Source organism: Balaenoptera musculus, chromosome 1 (genome assembly GCF_009873245.2).
Source record: "Balaenoptera musculus isolate JJ_BM4_2016_0621 chromosome 1, mBalMus1.pri.v3, whole genome shotgun sequence".
Classification (NCBI taxonomy): domain Eukaryota; kingdom Metazoa; phylum Chordata; class Mammalia; order Artiodactyla; family Balaenopteridae; genus Balaenoptera; species Balaenoptera musculus.
Genome location: NC_045785.1, coordinates 97,989,593 through 98,012,547, shown reverse-complemented (window position 1 = coordinate 98,012,547; position 22,955 = coordinate 97,989,593). Strand labels below are relative to the sequence as shown.

General features: G+C 39.5%; 1 protein-coding gene across 1 annotated transcript; it reads right to left on the bottom strand.

The window, feature by feature from the left end:
* Window positions 1–6,802: 6,802 nt before the first annotated feature.
* On the bottom strand, window positions 6,803–22,955 carry ATP5PB (ATP synthase peripheral stalk-membrane subunit b). The gene is made up of 7 exons (XM_036869035.1): window positions 22,860–22,955; window positions 22,547–22,583; window positions 18,715–18,860; window positions 15,973–16,136; window positions 15,462–15,587; window positions 10,199–10,378; window positions 6,803–9,134 (listed from the first exon to the last, which is right to left on the bottom strand). The coding sequence occupies exons 1-7, from the start codon at window positions 22,897–22,899 to the stop codon at window positions 9,057–9,059; spliced, it is 771 nt and encodes a 256-aa protein (XP_036724930.1). The 5' UTR covers window positions 22,900–22,955; the 3' UTR covers window positions 6,803–9,056.

The window sequence follows — 22,955 nt, the reverse complement described above, 5'->3', positions numbered from 1 at the left end:
TGTGGCTCACGGGCCCAGTTGCTCCGTGGCATGTGGGATCTTCCCAGACCAGGGCTCGAACCCGTGTCCCCTGCATTGGCAGGCGGATTCTCAACCACTGCACCACCAGGGAAGGCCAACACTGTATTTTTTTAATTCCATAAGCAGAGAGCTGCTTTTGTATCTTTTGACACATGAATGCCAGAACACAGGGAGATAAGTTTATTTCTAATTAAGTATTTATTGAGTATGTAACCACCATGCCAGATATAGTGGGGGTCACAGTGGTGTGACATTATCATTGTCATCAAGCATGTCATAGTCCCATTTATTCTAGCCAGGGAAATGCTATTGATAAAGAAAAACAAAGAGCAAACGGTGTTAAGAGTTAAGTGCGGGCTGGACAGACTTTAAGTGTTTTAAGATTACGGAGATCTCTTCAAAGCGAAGGTGAATCATTTACTTGTAAACATTTATCGGTAAAATAATATTAATAAATATGCTCATTAAATAAACACAGTGGGCCATGCAGTGGGCTAAGTGCTGTGGGTATTTCAGAGAGAAGGCAGAAAAGCTCCTCATGGGGCCTACCGTCTAATTGAGAAGAGCAACGACAAACAAGAAAACAACAGATTAATCACGGATGTGTTACAGGCCATGAAGGAAAGAAGCAAAGTGCCATGCCAGAGAATAAATGATGGGAGAACATCTTTAGATAAAATGGATGACCAGGGAAGGCCTGTCCAAGGAGCGATATTTACCCTGAGAACCAGAGGATGAGGAAGAGCTGGCGGGGCAAAGAACCTCCTGGGGAAGACAGTTTCAGGCCGAGGGCAGAGCAACTTGCAGGTCTGGAAGAAGGGAAGGGCTGGCAGAGTTGGCAGAATCAGGCAGGACTGTGTGCAGGGAGACTTGGAGGGTGGATGGGGTAGAAGAAAGGGACTGCGTGAGGAAATGCCCAAGCCCAGGATTGGTTGCTGGGCGTTGAGTGATGGATTTCTGGGATATCAGCATGGTTCAAGAGTGGGGCCTTGGTAAAGGGTGAGACATAGAAAATAGTTGCATAGATAGATCTGAGACATATTGTGGAGGTCTTTAAATCCAAGCAAAAAATATATTTTAAGCATTAATGACAAACAACTAAAGGTTTTTGAATTGGGGTATAATATGATAAACATGGCCTTTAAGGAAGATTATATCACATCAAATAAGATAAATTGCGGGTAAAGAAAGAGACAAGGAAATAAGCTGGGGGAGTATGGCAATATCTCAGGTATTTAATAAGGGCGGGAGCATCAGGAATGGGGAGGCATCCACAGGTGTAATAAGATTGGAAGTTCTAAGACTTGGGACCTGGAAACAGGGAATGAAATAGCAGGATGAGTCCATGATTACTCCAAGTGTCTGAATCTCAGTGGCCAAGAGAATTCGTTTGTTCATTCACTCCAAAATCGCTTACTGAACGTTTACTATGTGCCATGTACTGAGTTCTAAGTTCTGAGGACATAATGGTGGGCAAAGAAACAGCCTTTTGTGCAGGATCCCTGGCTGTATATGCCTATGATACAGGGAACCAGGGACAGTTTCCTGGAAGAGAATAAGCCAAAATCTTTTGTGAGCTGGAGTTCCACTAGGCCACGATGGGGGTGGGTGGTGCTGGTGGTGGTAGTAACGATCAAAGGGAAGAGAACATTGAAATTCAAAAGCTCTGTGCAAGAAAGGAGGGCAGGAAGTGCCCCCCCACACTGCCCCACCCCCAAAAAAAGGCTAGTGTGAAAGAGCAAGGAAGTGTGTGAGGTGATGCTGGGGTGCTGGGGGTGGGTATGGAGTATGGTGGGGATGAAGTTGAAGAACCAGGCGGGGGGCCAGTTCCCTGAGAGCTTTTGTCTTTATGACAAGAGAGGTGGGCTTATCTGCACTGAAGGTATTTAAACAAGGGTGATGTGATCAGACTTGCTTTCTAAACAATCACAAAGACTGGGGGTGGGGGGGTGAGAATAAATTGGAAGGGAGCCAGAATAGATATGACAAGACTGGTTAAGAGATTATTACAGTGATCCAGTTGAGGGATAATAGTAACTTGGACTAGGGTGGTAGGTAGAAGTGGAGAGACAAAGAAATGTAAATGAACTTGAGAGATGTTTAGGAGCGTGGTAGAAAAAAGGGAGGATAAAAAGTCAAAGACTATGATCAGAGATATCACCAAAGGGCAGAAGGAGGAAGAGGAACCAGAGAAGGAAACAGCAGTAGTTCCAGACTTAGAGTGCGGATTAATTAATCAGACATCTACTGAGCACCTACTATGACCCAAACATACTGTTAAGTTCGGGAGTAAGTAAGTGTAATGAAATGTTGTAGATGCTGTGTCAGACATACAGGATGGAGTGGGACTCAAAGAGAAAGGGCTCAGGTTGCACAATAAGGAGGGAGGGTGGGTGTCAAGAAAAGCATCATAGAGAAAATGATGTTTGAGTTGCATCTTGAAAGATGAATCACATTTTGTAGGCAGACAGAGGAAGGAAGCGTATTCCAGGCAGAGGAACAGCATGAGCAAACACATGCTTTGTCATGTTTGTGATGTTCAGGGAAATGTAAGTATTTCACCATCACTGGTGCTACAGGGAATGAGGGTGGGTGGGGATGGGGAATGGAAAGAGAAAGGCTGTAGAGGAAGGACAAGATCACATGGTGGAGGACCCTAAACAAACTTCACCTTAGAGGCAATGGAGAGAGTGCTGAAGGATGTAACATGATTACATTTGGGTTTGGGCAACAGAGTGTAGGAGGGACTGGTGAGGGGCAGTGGGACAGACAGTGGGCAGGGAGTCCTTTAGTATGGCAGAGTTCTAGATGAGAAACAGGGATGATCTGATTAGAGGCACAGGCCGTGGGGAAGAGGAGGTAGGGCAGAAAGGTGATGAATCTAGTCTTTTTTCAGTTGTGAGAGGAAGGTAAGGGGGAGAGAGGAGCTCAGGATAACTCCCAGGTTTCTGCCTTGGATTACCAACTGATGGTGAGAATAAAGAAGGGGGGTGTAGGATTGGGCATATATAATGAGTTTACTTTTGGACACATTGAGTCTAGGGTGCCTATGGAACATTCAGGTAGAGATGTCGAGAGGGGTGTTGGATGCACAGGTTGGGGGCTCATGAAGGAGATCTAGATTTGTGTGGTAGGGAGTACTAGTTCTCACCCCTAACCAGAGCTCCTCTCCTCCTGGCCTCCGAGCCTCACTTGTGGTTTAGTAGTGCCATGTGATAAGCTCTGGCTAATGGACTATGAATGAAAGTGATGTATTTCCCTTTTAGTTGAAGCATTTAATTGCTTAAGGAAGACCTCCTCTGATCCCTTCCCCTTCAGGGTGATTATGGAGATTTTGTGATGAGAAGGTGAGGTTGCAAGCTCTAAAGCTGAATCACTGAGTCACCATATGGAGGATAGTTTCTCTGGAGGGTCACCTGGACCTGCAGTGGATTCTGTGTGAGCAAGAAATAAACTTTTTCATGTTACACTACTGAGATTTTGGGATAGATTCTTACCTCAACCTAACCTACCCTAATACAACATGAGGTATAGATTAGGAAGCCATCAGCATACACGTGATAGTATCAACAGAAGCCATGGGGATGGATAAGATCATCCAGGTACAGTTTGTAGAATGAGAAGAAAACATTCCTAGAACTCTGAGGAATACCACTATTTAACAGGGAGGCAGAAAAAGCAGAGTCAGCTAAGGAAATTGCACGGAAACAGTGACAGCAGTAATAGCATACATATGCTACTAGAAGCCAGGGAGGAAAAGAAGGAAGGAAAAGCTGTGGCCAACAGTGCCAGGTGCTGCTGAGAGAGAGGCTGAGTAAGATGAGGACTGGAAAGAGTTGACTGAATTTGGAAATGAAGAGATCCTGATCTCTTTTGCTAAAGCAGCTTGGGGTGTAGTAGTGGTGGGGAGTAAGGCTTCAGTGGGTTAAAGAGTGAATGGAAATCCCTAGACCTACAGCAGATTAGAGCTTTTAAAGAGATCCTCTTGTTAAAGAACACCAACAAATGCTGGATAAAACATTTGAAACACCATAATTTAAAAATGCATGGCTGAACTAGATGTTGGAAATCCTCAAAGATCAGAAAGAGAGAGTTGAGTGAGACCTGGAGCTAAGGTTTGCTCTGGGAATAGCCACCAATTTTTGGTGACCTGAAGATTGGGTCTGAAGGCCTTGTATGAGGTCAGGAAATCAAGTCTAAAGCCTGCACCAAAGTGGGAAATTGGATCGGTCCCCCTGAAAGGGAACCCACAGTGGGTGAATCAGGAAAAATCATGCCAGATGGAAATGGTAGGGATCCTTGCTGTATCAGTTTTCTATTGCAGTATAACAAATTATCACAAACGTAGATGGTTAAAACAGTACACATTTCTTTTCTCACAGTTTCTGTGGGTTAGAGGCTGGGACACAGCTTAATAGGGTTCTCTGTTTCAGGGTCTCACCGGGCTGCAGTTCAGGTATTACCTGGGGTTTTGGTTTCATCAGAGGCTTGACTGGGGGAAAATCCACTTCCCCTATTTGCTGGACAAATAAATTTTCTTGCGGCTGTATAACTGAGGGCCCTGGCTGTCAGCTAGAGTCTGTCTTCAGGTCCTTGAAGCTGCCTGCAGTTCCCTGCCATGTGGTCCTGTCCACAGGCAGTTCACAACCTGGCAGTTTGATTCTTCGAGGCCAGCAGGAGAGTCTCTCTCCAGCCTGCTAAGATGGAGTCTTAACACAACGTAATGTAGTGATCGGAGTGCAAGTCTAGAATCACGTTATCTTCATCCAAACAAGGTTTCTTTTATTGCTTTTGCCAGCCACCTGGGGGGCACCAGCAATCTGGGATAACCTTAGTCCAAGTTCAGGGCTTGAGTTTTTACTGGGTCATCTGTTCACAGCAGGACACTGTTCATTAAGGACTGGTTATTTTTTAATCTATTTATTTTTGGCCACGCCCCACAGCTTGTAGGATCTCAGTTCCCCGACCAGGGGTTGAACCCGGGCCACAGCAGTGAAAGCCCGGAGTCCTAACCACTAGGCCACCAGGGAACTCCCAAGGGCTGGTTATTTCTGTCTTCATCTTTATTCCTAGAGTGCAGATGACTGTGTGTATGGTAGTGGTGGTGGTAGGCAGTGGTGGTTTACTAGGGTCTCTATTCTTGATGGGTCCTGGACTCCCATCTTTTGTTCCTCTAGCCCTGTGAAGCAACCAAAAACATGACTAGGTGTCTTAGCCATCTCTTTCAGATGGGCAAATGCTCCCAGGACAAAAATGGTCCTGAGGGCTAACCTCACCTGTCTGAATTTCCACTGTCTCTCAGTTCTTGATCTGATGATTTCTCATGACCTCTTGTTGCTTTAATATTTTTTAAATTAATTTTTATTGGAGTATAGATGATTTACAATGTTGTTAGTTTCTGCTGTACAGCAAAGTGAATCAGTTATACATATACATATACCCACTCTTTAGATTCTATTCCCATATAGGTCATTATGGAGAAGTGAGTAGAGTTCCCTGTGCTATACAGTATGTTATTAGTTATCTATTTTATTTTATTCTATTTTTTTTGGGGGGGGAGATAATCTTTTTAGTAGACTGTGCTGCAACAATTGGGAATTCATATGAAAAACAAAAAAGCCTTAAACTCTTTATTTCACACCATCTACAAATTATGTAACATATCCTTACCTGTAGGAGCTAAAATTACAAAACTTCTGGGTTAGGCAGAGATTTTTTTTTTTTTTTTTAAATTTTTATTGCAGTATAGTTGATTTACAGTGTTTTTAGCTTCAGGTGTACAGCAGTGAATCAGTTATACATATACATATAGCCACTCTTTTTAGGTTCTTTTCCCATATAGGCTATTACAAGTATTGAGTAGAGTTCCCCATGCTATATAGTAGGTTCTTATTAGTTATCTATTTTATATATAGTAGTGTGTATATATCAATCCCAACCTCCCAATTTATCCCCCCCTCTCCCCCACACTTTCCCCCTGGGTAACCATAAGTTTGTTTTCTGCATCTGTGACTCTATTTCTGTTTTTGTAAATAGGTTCATTTGTACCTTTTTTTAGATTCCACACATAAGCGATATCATATGATATTTGTCTTTGTCTGACTTACTTCACTCAGTATGACAATCTCTAGGGCCATCCGGTGCTTTAATATTTTTAAGATACGTTTTATATTTCACCCAGATGTGAAAAATTTCTTCAGTAGGAGAGTTGGTCTGAATTACCTAGTCTACCATTACTGGAAGCAAATGTTACAGCATTTTGCATCTTAATTGCATTTAACCTCAGCAACAAAGTTGCAGGAATCTGACTCTTAATCTTCTCACTCCAACAAACAGAAAACTTACTTTTAAGCCAGGTACGTTTTATAATCTTAATAAAGAATAGAAAGTCTTTAGAATAAATCTTACAAAAAAAGGTACAGGATCTTAACAGAAAACATTAAAAATTTTAATGAAAAACACTATGACCCAATAAATGGAAGCATAATCCCTAATTTAATTACTTCCCCTGGTGTCATTTATATTGTCCCTCTATCTCCTGCATTTCCTGGAAACTGGAATTTACATCTTAAGTCCTGAGAGATTCAGGTTAAATACATCTGGCTAGATAACATCACAGGTGATACTGTCTACTTCGTATTTCAGCAGATCAGGAAAGATATCTGGTTATTCCACCATGAATGATGCTAAGAATAACCAGTGAATTAGGTAATTGACCACCTGATGGAATGATCTACAGATTCTTATTAGTTATCATTGATTAGAAATTATTTTTATGGTCATTACAAAATTTATGACAAAACTAAAGAATCCAACATTTCCCTTTTATCATTGACAAATGTAATCCATTTCTTTTGCTAATACAAAAATACTTCAAATCAATTGAACTTTTTCATACCATACATTTAAAAAATAACTGTGATACTCTTGAGACTGCACAACCAATTACCATGCAGCCAATTTGTACATACCAAACCACATCCACCACATAGAAATGAATTTCTGGTATTCTGAAGGTAGAGATTTGGGGCTGTAGTCCGTGGAGTTTTGTCTCTAGGAAACCTGCTCAGCTTATTACCTCCTTCTCATTCCTGACTGGCTTCCCTTTGGGTTGTGATACCATGCTCCTTGGGCACAGGTAAACAAACTCCTCCAGCACATCCTTGTCCAAAAGGAGCAGCATATGCTCTACAGCTGGCTGTAGCAGTAATGTCCAGGTGGCAGAGCATCATGTTGGCTATCCATAGCATGTTGTAAGTGTTGCCTGAGTACACGATGTAATTCATCCGGCTCCCTGGTTCTGGGGACTATGGGGCACACTGTCAGTCTCTGCTTGGATCTGGTAGCCTTATGAGGAGACCCAGATGAAACTGTTCTCATTCTGAAGTGACTGGCCAGAGGACCTCGACAGCCTCATGCCTAGCCTAGCTGCCTTTGCGAATGCAAAGAAGCAACTTTGTGGCTTATACATACTGGTGCTAATCTCTTGACTCACCAATTGTAGTTGGGCCTATAACTTCCCAACCCTTCCCTGGGTCATCCTTCAGCTTCTCTAACCTTTGGACCAGGTGTGTGAGGAAAGGCCTGGGGTTTTGCAGGACAATCATACCATGAAGATCTGAGGTAATACAAATTGACAAGGGTTTCAGTCTGTGCTTGTGATTTCCACTTGTTCCTACCCCCTCCCACTTCACATCTATCTTCCCTTCTTAAATGCCTGCTCCATGCACGTCAAGCTCTTTCATCAGAAACAAAGATTAAGAGCTTACAGAGATTGCTTAACCAGCTCCCATGACAGCATAAAGTCAAATCCCTCACCTATAAACATATATCCTAGTAGTTCTGCTTCTCTGACTGAATGCTGACTGATACAGTTATATACAAGGAAAATGATGAGGTTACTGAGACTACCTAAAATGGTGCTTGTCATTACACTCTCAAAACACCTAAAATCTGTACTGTATCACATATTCTTACTGCCTTTCCAGTAGATATTTAACTCCCTGAGGTAGGAACTTTTTATCTCTGTATGACCAGTGCAGGATTGTGCTTAGCACAGCAATTCTTTGTATAATGAATAATCTGGAACACCTCTGCTAACCCTATCAAAATCTCCTTTAAGTAACATCTTAATAATGATATCAGTCTGATTTCTATATAAGATGAATACATTAGCCATCAATAAATAAATAAATACTGACTTAAATGATTGTTACATAATTAAAACCTTAGGAAGTCAATGAAAATGGCAATTATCCATATGGTACGTATTTTCAAGTATTTCCTATTAGTTCCTATAGTTCCGTAACTATTATGTAAGTTATCCATTTGTTTACAAGTAAATCCTTATACAAATATGGGAGAATTAAATATAGACAAACCAATGGAAGGGCAGAATTTTCTAACTTATCTGCTGGATTCTTCAGAGTGATTTTATGACACACTGAGTCCATAATATTTTCTGTTGACATACTACTAAAATGAAAATAAAGTCAATGATATAATTTGCTATACAAGATTTCCCTTAGTTATTTTAAGAATACTGAAAAGTTTTAAATTTCCCATAACCTGTCAGCAAGAAATAGCTTACCACTAATAGTTTTATAAACAATATTATCAGCTCAATGACCCATAATTTTTACCCATATAATAAATGTTGAAATAACATTTCAGAAAATTATGCATCTTGAAAAACTTTGTTTCAACCGTCACTTTATTGTAAGATGGTTGAATTAATTCAAATTTAAACTATAACTTGACAATTTTTAGTCAGGTACCAAATTTTATTCAAAGCAAACTGCTTATTCAAAAGTGATCATGGAACAACTCAAAATGCAGAGCAAGAAGGATGAGAGAAACATCTTACTGGCCAATAGATTGTTTTAATTCTCTCATTATATGAAACTCAAACTTTTCATTTTTAGGAAAGGGAAACTAACTTCAGTAGAGAGCAATACAGAAAGATTTTGTCACAAAGACTAGTTTCCATTTAGTCAGTCAACTGTTTCTAGCTGTCTCAATTGGGACAGATGCATTTACAGAGCTGGCTGTGCTTGAGCCTTCTTTGCAAGCAGCTTTAGATCTGCAATGCACTTGGCAATTGTCTCCTTCTCCTGTGATAAGGAAAGAGAAAGCTGGTTAGACCTTTTCAAATCATGGAAGGGTATAAACACTGTAATTCTAAAGGATACCTCCTATAAGAGATTCCTCGGAATCTCAAGATGGATTACTGGCTTAATATGATAGACTACTAAAAATTATTTAATTATTTAACATAGGGGAGATGCAAAATTTATTTTAAGCAAATGCAGGGAATTTAAAGTCCCCTGGCTCATAGCTTTTATGAGTGAAACCTGTTCAGAAGTTGAAGCTAGATACTCTTGTAACCATGTGCCACTGATGTTAGGTTTTACAGCTAACAGCTGCTTGAAAAAGACCAACCTAACAAACATTAGTAATACAGAAATGTTAAGAAAGAATAAAAATAACTTTTAGTCTCTTTTGTATACTTTAGTCTTTTCAAGTTTCTTAAATAAGTATGTCACTTTTATGTAAAAGACAGTTTATTTTAAAAAACCCAATTCATTAAATGTTGACAGACCCTGTTTTTCTAGTCCTGCATGGTTATGCAGAAAATGACCAGAAATGCCTAAGTATACTATATATCTAGGAAAGAAGAAATCAAGTCAAAAGTAAATAAAGAACATAAAATTTAAAAAGGAAATCACATTTAGGTAAAAAACAGAAAACATTTCTGGTCAAGACCAATGAATTAAGTGGCTGGGAAGAGGAAATGGCATGGAATAGAAACCATGGAATTATTCAGAAAATGGAAGAGGCTAAGAAGTAGACTTGTCCAGCCTCTGTTTTACAGAGAAATGAAATATGTTGCTTACTATTTCCCAAATGTTGGAACTTGAACATACGTCTGTTCAACGAGTGTTCTCAACAATCTTTCCACTCTTTTTGATCCATGAGGTGAGAGACCCTTTGGTAGCCAAACTTTGAGGAAGGAGGCAACCTACCAAGGCAGTTGTACAGCATCTTCTAGGTTACCACTAACCAGAAAAATGAACCAGGACCACCCCAATGTCTCTAGGCTAAAGACTCCTTACCAGCTATTTCTATCCTATCAAAGATATCAATACAACTCCAGAAGCTTCAAAACATCATGTACCTGCTGCGCAGAGATGCTCTGTACCACGTTCTTCTCCACCCAGTTTATCATGTGCTCTTGTTCCTTTTGACGCATCATATTCTGCACAGAGATGTGATAGTCCAGGCGATTCTTCACCTCCTTGTATACTCTATGCAGCCGTTCCCGGTAACTAACTTCCAAGGCCATGGCAATGTTATTCTGAAGCAAAATTAAGAAGTGACGAAAATTGTTTGCATAGTTAAAGGATCACTTCCATTCTGAGGATTCTGCCCATTAGAATACCCATCATTACCTGTATTTTATGCAAAATTCATTTGTTTAATATGAATAGGTAACACATGCATGTGGTAGAAAAATTCTAACAGCATATAGTAAAAATATATTTAAAAGTATATACAGGGCTTCCCTGGTGGCGCAGTGGTTGAGAGTCTGCCTGCCAATGCAGGAGACACGGGTTTGAGCCCTGGTCTGGGAAGATCCCATGTGCTGCGGAGCAGCTGGGCCCGTGAGCCACAATTACTGAGCCTGCGCTCCGCAACAAGAGAGGCCACGATAGTGAGAGGCCCGCGCACGGCGATGAAGAGTGGCCCGTGCTTGCCACAACTAGAGAAAGCCCTTGCACAGAAACGAAGACCCAACACAGCCATAAATAAATAAATACTTAAAAAAAAAAAAAGTATATACAGTAAAAAATTAGTCTCTTCCAGCCCCTCCATAGGCTACCATCTTCCTCTATTTCTTGTATTCTCTCCCAGAAATATTTAATAAACAGAACACAGGTATATGTGCACAAACGAACATCACTTTTACTGATTACGACACAAAGACCCACCTTAATTTTAAAAGTTACATTGGATTCTACTATTTTGGTGTCTCATATAATCCATAATTTACTTACGCTCTATTAATAGATTAGGTTGCTTCTAACTCTTTAACAAATAATGCTGCTGCGTATATTGTATATGTCTTTGCACTTATGTGTGAATACTTGCTGGGTCAAATAGCTAATAACTGTTGAGTACCTACTATGTTCTAAATAAACACTGTGTGTCAATTCAATTAAATCTTAAAATCACACCATGGGATAGTTGCTATTATTATATTCATTTTACAGTGAGGAAGAAACTGAGGCAGATGCTAAAGAATTTGTCCAAGGTTATAGAGCTAGTGAACTGTGAAGTCAAGACCTGACTACAAGGAGTCAGGCTACAAAGCCCATGCTCTTAAAGATCCATTTTAACTTGTGATTAACGCTGTCCAATTCCACAGAAAAGTCGTACTGCTTCATGCTCTCACCAGCAACACAAATGCTTGTTACTCTAAACCCTGACCAATGGTGTTTATAAAACATTTTACTCTCCACTATTCTGATAAGCAGAAAAAAATATCAATTTTAATTGTCATTATCTAAGGAGAAAATTTACATGTTTAGAAGTCATTTACATTTACTTATATCTTTATAAATTGTTCATGTCCTACACCTAGTTTTCTACTGGGATGCTGGTCTATCCTAAGGTAACTACCCTTTTGGGTCACATGGAATGCATGTATTCTTCCTAGTTTGTCTCTTAGCTTTATGGTAATTTCTACATGTAAAACTTAAAAAGTTTTAATGAGATCAACTTAATTTTTCCTCTTACATTTTTAAATGTAAATTTCCTCTTAAATTTTTCCTGGATTTTTAAAAATTGAAGTATAACTGACATACAATATTACATTAATTTCAGGTATACAAACACAATGATTCAGTATTTGTATATATTGTGAAATGATCACCACAATGGGTCTAGTTAACATATGTCACCACACAAGTTTCTGCATTTTGTTGTCTTTATTAGAAAGGCTTTGCCACTCCAAGGGTACTGTACTGTTTTTCATGTTCTCTTTTTCTACTTTTATGGTCTCATTTCTTATCTAAAGATCTTTAATTCATCTGAAATTTGTTTTGGTATAAGGCAAAACGTAGGAAAACAACTCTGCATCTACAAAGATACCCGTCTGTCTTTCCCCCTCTAAGATGAAAATGCCACCGATCTAAACTACCTTATGCGTTTAGGTCTATCTCTAGACCCTCTCTCTCAAGTGCTGTGCCAATCTGACTTTCTATTCATGTAGTGTGCCAAGCTATTTAAAGTTCCTTTATAACTTTGAGCTTTAATATTTGGTAGGGCTGTTAATTACTTCTCTTTTTCAGAATACTCCTGAATATTTTTTACTTTTTGTAGTAATAATCAATTTGTTCAACTCCCAACACCCCCTACCCCTAGTCTATTAGTATTTTCTTTCTAGGAATGTAAAATTTAGATTAAAGTAGGGAGAATTTGATATCCTTATATTATTGAGTCTAGGTTCTTAGAACCTTATACCTCACAAGCATTTCACATTTTTCAAAGTAAAAAGACTGTACATTTCTAGTTAAGTTTACTCCTAGGCATCTCTTCCTAAATGGTTTATCTTCTTCTCGTATATTTTCTGACTGATATTTGTATATAGAAGGCTACTGATTTTGTTTATTAGATATTAATTTTGTACCCAGATACCTTACTGAATTTGCTTATGGTTTTAAGAGTTATGTTGATTCTCTCAGGTTTCCTAGGTATATAATCAGGTAATCTGTAAGTAAGGATAACTTTATGTTTTCTAATTTTTATACCTCTTATTTCTCTTCTCTAATACCAGCTACTACTGCCAGAATAACACTGAAATAGTAATGGTGACAGGTATATTGTCATCTTCTAGTCTGTAATGAGAATCCTTATAGGTCTGCCTGTTTTATGTAAAGGCTTGAAATATTAATCTCAAGTAGGCCCTTAATACTCCTAGGTACATTTTTTTTTTTTTACTCCATTCATTCTCCTGAAATCTCTAGTATATCTCCTTGACTACTTTCCTTTTCAACAAATGACCTACCTTCCTATTTCACTGAGAAAAAGGAAACAAAGAACTTCACAAATTTCTACCACCATATAAACCAATCTACCTGGACCCATACTCACATACTTTGCCTTCCTTTCTTTAACTATGGCTGAACTGTCTCTGCTCTTGAAGCCAACCCTTCCACCTGTGTATTCTAAACTCTCTGGCCTACTGAAGGACATTGCTCTAGCAAATTCCTCCCTCCTCCCACCCCTTTCTTGCATCAATTTTTCTCTCTCTACTAACTTCTATCAGATGCTAACATGTAATTATACTTTCCATCTTTTAAAAAATCTCTCTTGATTACTACATCCTACCTTCTGAGCTGAGTAATTTCTTTGCCCAATACTGTAAAACTCCTTCACAATTTTGACAGTGGTCTATACTCAGACTCCAATTTCTTTTCTTCCATTTTTTTTCCTTCAACTTACTCAAATAGCCCTTACCAAGGTCACCAACCTCCATGTTGCTAAATCCTATGCCAAATTCTTAGACCCTTACTACTTGACCATAAGTAGGGCAACTACAAATTAAAATAATCCTTGTTTCCCTCAGTTATTTTCCTTCATGTTCCAGTCTTACAGCTGTGCCTCTTGTAAGCTCATGATTCCCTCATCTCCAGTCTGGAATTCTCCCCAGTGATTCCAGACTCATATATCTAATGATCTACCTAACAACTCTATTTGGCTAACTCATTGGCATTTCAAACCAATGCATGTAAGATTGAAGGCTACTTTCAACAAGGCAATCAGTCACCCTTCAAAACACGAGTGAGATCGTATCACTCCTCTGCTTAAAAGATTCAATGACTTTCTCTCTCATTCTGAGTACAAGTCAAAGTTCTCACAGAAGCCTGTAAGACTTTACATGATCTAGCCCTTGGCCACTCTCTGCCTTGCTTCCTTTTACCTTCTTCCTCAGCCATTCCACTTCAGCTACAGTGGCTTCCTTACTTTTCCTTGTCTACACCAAGCAAGCTTCCAGGATTAGGGCCCTTGCAATTGTTCTTCCCTCTGCCTGGAATACTATTTCCTCAGAAATCCACACAGCCTGCACCATCACTTTGACAGCTCTCTCTTCAAATATCACATTAGAAGCCTTTCTAGACTGCCCAATAAAAATAGTAACTCCCTCCTTCTAAAATCTCTTTTCCTTTAACATAAGTTCATTATTCTACATGTACTTCACACCAGTTGACATTCACGTATGCTTAATTATTTTTCTCCTGTCCTTCTCTCAACCCCTGGCTAGGAAAGAGACCCCAGGAAGGCAGACTTTGTTTTGCTCTCTGCTGTATTCCCAGCACCTTGTCTTGACCAGTGTCCACACATAAAATATACCTATTAAATAAATATTTCATAAATAAATAAAAATTTTAATGACTATCATTTGAATCTTATAAAAAAGCTACATCTTCAAAAGCCAGATTTTGTTTGTGCATACATAGTTTCTATGAGGCAGGAAGCATTTAGATTGTAACCTAAATCTGCACAGAAAGATATTTTAAAAATTTCTGAGGATTTCAAACATTTATGCGCTTAAGAATCTTTCAGGATCCTATTTAAAAAAATATAGACTCTTGGATAGCTCCTAACAGAGGTTCTAATCCCACAGGTCTTGGAATGGGTCCAAAAATTTGCATCAAACATGACTGATGCACATGGTACCAAGACTACACTAGGAAATACTGGCCCAGACCCTTAATATTTCAGATACTTATTTTACCTTAGCACCTAATTTTTCATTTCATAGGTGTTTCTATACATAAAATTTCAATATAAGGACATCTCACTTTAAATATCAGGCATAAAGTACTGGGCTCAAAGTAAATAACAACAAAATGCTTGAGCATGTTCCTTAAGTTGTTTTAGAAACTAAATATTTTAGAATCTAATTATGCTTTGATCATGGTAAAAAGCTCTCCTGCCATCTGAATCTGCTTTGGGAATTTGGAATGTAAGGTATCAGATTTTCTTATAGCAAGTATGTTAAGTAAGACTTTCTTATAGCGAGCACGTATGAAATGCACAGCATGTATTTCACCTACTGTATTTTACAGGGAATGCCATTTTTTAATCCGCTATAACTTAATGAATTATTTTCCCTCTGTGTGGATTCAAAATGTGTCCTTTTATACTTTTTACTCTTTCTAGTTTTAGAGTAATAATTCTAGTTATTCTTCTACTTGATAGGTCCACTGAACAGTTAATAGCTGTAACTGCTATTTAGACCCCCAACCAAATATTCTCTTTTCTAAACAAAATACGCTCAACCTATCCAACTATTCCTCATAAGATTCTAATTTTTTGTGTTAAATGCACACAAATGAGTAACTTCACTTGCCTTAGGAAGTTCTGAAACCTACCCTCTGGACATCAAAAAGGTAATGGCGCTTTTGAACCAGTGCCTGCTGTGACTTCTCCAGATCAATTGCATCTTGGATTTGTTTGATGGTAGCCTGTTTCACTTCTTCCAGTTCGGCAATTTTTTGCTGCAATTATGATATTTACAACAAAGATCAGTGAAAGTACCAAGGGTAATAAAAAAGATTCATTTTATGCTTCTTCGAAGTCATACCCCTGATTTGTGAAAACACCCACACAATAGGGAGTACACAAATCCTTAAAAAGAGTTGCCCAGAATAGCTATGCAGTATCTTGTTGAATGAACAAAACTATGGAAAAGCTGGAGGAAGTTTGGTAGATTTTTAAAACTTGATCTCAAGTTAGTAATAGCATTAACACTTATAATTGAAGTCATTATAATTAGACTCACTTCTATATGCTCTGCCCCATCATTCGTACCAAAAACATCACTTGATGGCTTTGACACGACTACTATGGTCTACAATGGGAAATAAGGTTTATGGTTCTTACCTCATTGAGTTTATCAGCAAATTCCCCAATAGAGGCACCATATTTTTTAATTACATAGATAAGCACCCCTATTGTTGAAATGGCAGAGAAGGTCTCTGCAGTTATCACATATATTTCTTTGGAGAGTAAATATAAGATAAGCCCAGTTCCGAGCACGTAGGGTCCTAAAAGAAGAAAAAGTTATTTTATGATGGATATGCTATGTCTAAAAGGGGAAGACAGAGATACTTCCGCATTTAATTAGTTGAAGGCAAAGTTAATAATGACTTTAAATAATCAGATTCAAAGACGGAACACTAGGTGAGAACCAGTATGGTAGGGCTGCAAGAACAAGGATCTGGACCCATGGAAATCTGACTCTGCAACTTATAAAACACTGAGCAATATAGATGAACTCTGAGCTTAGTTTCCTTAACTGTAAAATGGGAATAGTACCTTCTTCATAGGGTTGACGAAATTGAGAAATAATGTATATTAAGTGTCTGGTACAATTGCTCAACAAACAGGAAGTATTTTATAAAGATGTCAGGTTACTACCAGAAGTAATCTGTGCAGCAAAATATACTATTTATTGAGTGGGGACATTGGTCAGAATAAAATTTATCCACTCTTGCCTATTTACTGAATAGGAACCTGCCACTGGAAATAAGCAAACAAAACAGATACAACTATGAAGCAGCATGTATGTAAAAGAACTAAATAACAGGGTTCTCAATTCCTGTAGCGTCTTATTATAATGCTTCAAATATAGCCACCTTTTTCTTTAACCAGGCCATGAATTCTGAAAGGACACAAACCATACGGTACATTTCTTTAGGATTTTCCTCTATGACTACTAGATGCTAGGTAAGGTCAAAGCAGGTCTTTGGGGAAGCAGTTTACTGTGTTTTTGAGCAATACAGGTACCAAAAGATGTTAGGATGTACTATGAGAATAAAAGGGTTACATTCTCAAATATATTTTACCCAGTTTCCCATACAAAGTTTCAACAGTTCATTTTTTTAAAAAATTTGCCTTCAATGTATAAATTTTAAATGTGAATTTATAAGAAAGGCCTATCATATGTAGCATTTTTATCAGCTATGGAGGTCTGAGGAAATTAATGTTTCTTGCAATTTTAGTTACAAAAATGCTATCTTAGGCCACTCCCTGGAGAGATTAAAAAAAAAATGTTTGGTTGTCAATGTTTCATGGTCATAGCAATACTTGGGTACAGCAAGAGAGGCAGTGCGTGTAGCAGAAAGAACACTAAACTTAACTGTAGAACCTGTGTTTAAGTCCAACTCAGTCACTAAAGAGAGAATAAATCTCCGTAAATTCTTTGTTTTCTAGTTCTGGGTAATAAAAATGTCTTCATAGGGCTTCCCTGGTGGCATAGTGGTTGAGAATCCGCCTGCCAATGAAGGGGACACTGGTTCGAGCCCTGGTCTGGGAAGATCCCACATGCCGTGGAGCAACTAAGCCCATGCGCCACAACTACTGAGCCTGTGCTCTAGAGCCCGCGAGCCACAACTACTGAGCCTGTGTGCCTAGAGCCCACGCTCTGCAACAAGAGAAGCCGTCGCAGTGAGAAGCTGGCGCACCGCAGCCAGGAGTAGCCCCCGCTCGCCGCAACTAGAGAAAGCCCGCACGCAGTAACGAAGACCCAATGCAGCCAAAAATAAATAAATAAATTTATTAAAAAAAAAAAAAGTCTTCATAGAACTGTTGTATGGATTAAATAAAGTGAAAGCATATCGTATTATAAAAATGTAAGGTTTCAGTACAGTTTATGCCTTTTTATTTATTTATTTTAAATAAAATAATTTATTTATTTATTTATTTGGCTGTGTTGGGTCTTCATTGCTGTGCGTGGGCTTTCTCTAGTTGCGGCACGCAGGCTTCTCACTGCAGTGGCTTCTCTTGTTGCGGAGCAGGGGCTCTAGGTGCGCGGGCTTCAGTAGCTGTGGCTCGCAGGCTCTAGAGCACAGGCTCAGTAGTTGTGGTGCACGGGCTTAGTTGCTCCGTGGCATGTGGGATCTTCCCGGACCAGGGCTCAAACCCGTGTCCCCTGCACTGGCAGGTGGATTCTTAACCACTACACCACCAGGGAAGTCCCTATGCCTTTTTAAAAGGAAAAAAAACCTGATAAATATGGTCCAGCTCTTTTTTTCATAATTATACATACAACACATAGTCTCTATTGCCTTACCTGGCTTTATTTTAATCCATAGCTCTTTCTATCATTACCTGAAAGTGTATTATACAGTTACTCAATTTTTCTTTTTTTGGCCGCTCTGTGCGGCTTGCAGGATCTTAGTTCCTTGACCAGGGATGGAAGCCGGGCCCCTGCAGTGAAAGCACCGAGTCCTAACCACTGGACCGCCAGAGAATTCCCCAGTTACTCATTTCCTTATTGTCTATCCTACAAAAGAATGTATGTTTCATGATGGCAGGCACTTTAGTTCACCACCGTATGCCTAGAACAGTGCCTAGCATAGAGCAGGCAGTCAATAAATTTGGTGTAACAAGAAATGGAGACAATGGTACAAAATCAAGTTAAAATCCCAAACAAATTTATTCCAAAGACAAGTTAAAGCAACCAAATCAATTCTTATATTGAATCACTTCCACACTTTAGTTTTAAAACCAGCTGACTTGATTTTTCTGGTACATGTGGAAGAGGTAAGAGGCCACTAAAAGGCTAGATTAACATAAACCATACCATCTAAACATACTATCAAACATTGGGCAAATGCTCACCTGTTACACCGGTTTTAGGATAAAGGAACTGGAAAAATTCCTCAGGGATCAGCCCAAAACGAACTTTTCCTCCATATTCAGGAAGAGGTGGTACAGGGGCAAGACTTGGCTGCCCTTTGTGAAAGATCCTTGTTGCCTGCAATACCCTACAGGTAGGAATTACACAAATTTAAGGCCTATTCTTTAAAGAGAACACAATGTATGAACAACTGTAGAAAAGAGCAAATAGGGATGAGGATTGAGGCTGTTTCCCACTGTCTTAACAATGGGAACAGAACAGACCAAGAACAGGAAGGTTAGGGTCCCATAATTAGCTGTGTAATAAGGGGAAACAACTTACTTAAGGCTGTATGTAACCTTCTACCCAATACTAGAATCCCTTCTGTTAAGTCTCACGTGTCATCTGTCTAGGACTTTATATGTCTATTACTAGCAATGAATTATGTAAGAACATAGACTCTCCATCCAGACTATCTGGATTCAAATTTTAATTTACGCTTTTGTAGTCTCTGATTTCTCTAAAGTGGGAACAAAGAATATGACCTTAGAGGGTTGTTGTGAGGATTAACTGAGTTAATAAATGTAAAGTATATAGAATGGTGCTTGGCATATGGTAAAGTTTTATGTAAGTGGTTAGCTATTACATGTCCACTGTGTTGTGAGCTCCCTGATGGCAAGAACTTTGACCTTTTTGAATATTCTGTGTATCGGGGTGCTAAATAACCACTAAGTGAAACATGTTTTTTCAGTGTTGCATAGCTCTAACTATGTTCACCCTTTGAATTGAACTGCTACATACATCCTTGAAACCCCTATCCATTGGTTCTAATATTATTTTTCGATGTAAGATAACACTCATGTATCTGGGTTAAACATCTCAGTTCCTTCACAATCCTGACTGTCCACAAGCAGCAAACTGGTTTTGTTTACAAAAATGAAGTATACAGAACTGAACATAATACTGAACTGAAATACAGCTTGACTAATTCATTCATCCTACAAATATCAATACATATTGAGAACTTGCTATTGTCATTATTGGGCTTGAACCACTGTACTATTATCATGGATTTGCGAACTGTTCTTGTCTTTAAAGTAGCCTAAGATTGCATTTGTAGCAGTTACAGCATACTGGTACATAGGATTCTGATGAAATAAAATCCTCTAGCCTTTTCATATCTGCTGTCAAGCTAAATCTCCTTCAAATTCTCAGTATGTCTTTGTCCCTCACCTCCCCTCTCTCTTATCTCCTTGCAATGTAAGAGTTTACATTATTTCATTGATTATTGTTCACTGCTTGTCTTTTGAATATTATTTCTGCTTCCCAATATATTGAGTTACCTCACCAAATTTTGAAATCTGAGAATCATGCTCAAGATTCTTTCATTTTAATCAGGGTTTCTAAATCTCAGCACTATTGACATTTTGAACTATTGACAACTCTTTGTTGTGGAAGGCTGTTCTGTGCACTTAAGAGTAATTAGGAGTATCCCTGTGGCCTTTGTACACCAGATGCCAGTAGCAGCCCCCCTCCTACCCAGTGGTGACAACCGAAAATGTCTCCAGACATTGCCAAAAGTCCCTCAGAGGGCAAAACTGCCCCAGGTTGAGAACCACTGACTTAAATCAGAGCACTAAAGAACTTGCTTTAGGTGAACACAAATCCTCTCCTTAACTGGCTGTCTCAGTTCAAGCCCTCATCTACTCCTGCCTAAACAAGTAAGCAATCCAAAACCTGTTCTCTTGGCTTCTCCTCAAATACCCCTTGAACCTAGGCCCCTCCCTGCTGCTTTGAAAGTTTCTAAAATGCAAATTTGACTTTAAAACTCTTCAACAGGCTCTCTCCTGCCCACAGAAAACAAACTACTTAATTCAGCTTACGTGATTCAGCACCTGTGAAATTTTATGTCCTCATCTTCCTTCATTCTCCTACTCTCCAGCCATATGGAACTACTTACTGCTTTCAAAAACCAAAAAAAAAAAAAAAATCCATACCTCATGCTGCTCCTTCTGCCTGGTGTACCTTTCACTTAATGACTGCCAAGACCAACCAGCCTTCAGAACATCTTGAGTATATCCTCTATAAAGGCCTTCCAATCTTGGGTTGACAATTAGTCACTCAACAAAACATTTACTGACTTTCTACTTATATCAGGCACCGGGAGTATAACAATAAGCAGACAAAGTCCCAGCCTCTGACATTCTAGTGGGGGTTTGGGAAGTGTGAGTGTATACACAATTCACAATACACAATTTCAGACAGTTTTAAGTTCCACGAAGAAAAATAGGTGAAGGAAGGGGCTAAGGAGCAATGGAGTGGGGGAAAGCCTTTTTCGGTAGATCAGATGACATTTGAGCCAATGACCTGGGGAAAAGAGAGAAGAGCAAGTACAAAGATCCTGAGGCAACAATAAGCTTGGCAGTTTTCAGAGGAATAGCAAGAAGGCCAGTAAGGCTAGAGAATGAGCTAAAAAGAGAAGGTAAGAAGGTAAATCAAGAGGTAGGATGGGGTCAACTCATGTTGAACTTTCTGTGTTATCGTAAGTTTGGATTTTATTTCAAGTGGGATGGGCACCTCTAGAGGGCTTTGCAGGGGAAGGGTGTGGGGACTGACATAATCCCTATGGCTACTGTGAGGATGGCCTGTAATGGGACAGGAATATAGATTCAAGGAGACTAGCTAGGAGACAACTGAAATAGTCTAGGTGAAACGTGATGGTGGTTCACACTCCAGTAGTAGTGGTAGTGAAAGAAGTGGTCAGAGTTTGGATATAATCTGAAGAAAGAGCCTTACTGATGTATTAGACATGAAATGTGAAAGAGAAATCAAGGATGTTCCTTGCATTTTGTATATGTATTTATTACCTATATTACAATTATTTGTTTACTTGTCTATATGGAATCTTTCTTCTCTGAGAAGTTGGAAGCAGCCAATTATAGCCTCACTTTATTGCTTACACAAAAATTACAGATAAACCAAAGCCACTTTTTCAAGCCACAGGATTGCTATCAAATTTTGCAAGATTTAGGACTAAGTCTGGTAGTAAAAAGAGAAATCCCAAAGAAAACTGACATGTTTTATGAAATATCAGTAACACCTTCTAATATTTACTAAGCACATACTATGTACCAAGCACTGTTTTTAGAGTTCCCAGGAATTAATTCCCTTAATTTTCACAATCCATAATGTACTATTCTATTTTGCAGATGGGGAAATTAAGGTCCCACAGCTTGTAAGTGGAGGAGCCCGGTGTACCCTCTTTCAGCTTTGGAATCCTCACTGTAAACCACTACTTTACAGCTGCCTCCTCTGGTAGACTGTGCGTGAGGTCCACGAAGGCAGGTACTTAACCTTACTCATTTTTGTATCTTCGGTTATGTGGGTGGCAAGATAAATAATTACTGAAACGACGAATAATTTCTCTGACCTGACAGTAAAAGTTGGAATCTGGGAGACAGGTTAAAAACAAGATGCTTCATTGTTTTATTTAACAAAACTTGTCCTAGGGTATGCAATCTAGTAACCCTGACCAGGGCTGCCGCAGCTGTGCCTAGCTGAAGGTCACAAGGGAGAAGGGCGGGGCTTAGGGGACACCAAAACCAGTTTCTAGTTTAGTAAGAACACATCACTTGTTCTCTTAACCTTTGCTATTAGGTGACACAACGGTGTTCCAGGCAGTTACAGGAGCACACATGTTTGAATGAGACTGGAAGCGTTCCAAAATACCCTAAAGAAAGGTAATTACCGGCCTAAAGCTAAGAGCAGATTACCCAGAAGGGAAATAGGTGATAAAACAAAGACAAAAGGGAGTATTACACCCCTTACACTTACCCTGGACCGAGGAGGGCTGCGTTCTTCAGAGAGGGAGCTACAAATACACAAGGCACAGGTTAGCAAGGTCACGGTGAAATCTGGTTTGCCCCTTCCTCGGTCCCCGCGGAGCCCAATCACTAAGGCCATGCGTCCCCCATTCCTATCCCCCGAGACCCCACACTCTCCTTCTGAGCGGCACTAATCAACTCTCCACTCAGGCCCAAATCTCGCCGCGCCTTTCACCCCCTTTCCTCCCACCCGCTCCAAGTAACCCTAGACGCGCTGGTTTGCAATCACTCTGCTAGCCCGGACCAGGGTCTGTACCTCTCACCTGCTGCGGTGGCGGCAGAAAGTACCACCCGGGACAGCATCGTCAGGCAGCGTCCACACAACAGTCTTCGCGCCCCAGTGACCGCTACAGGAGACT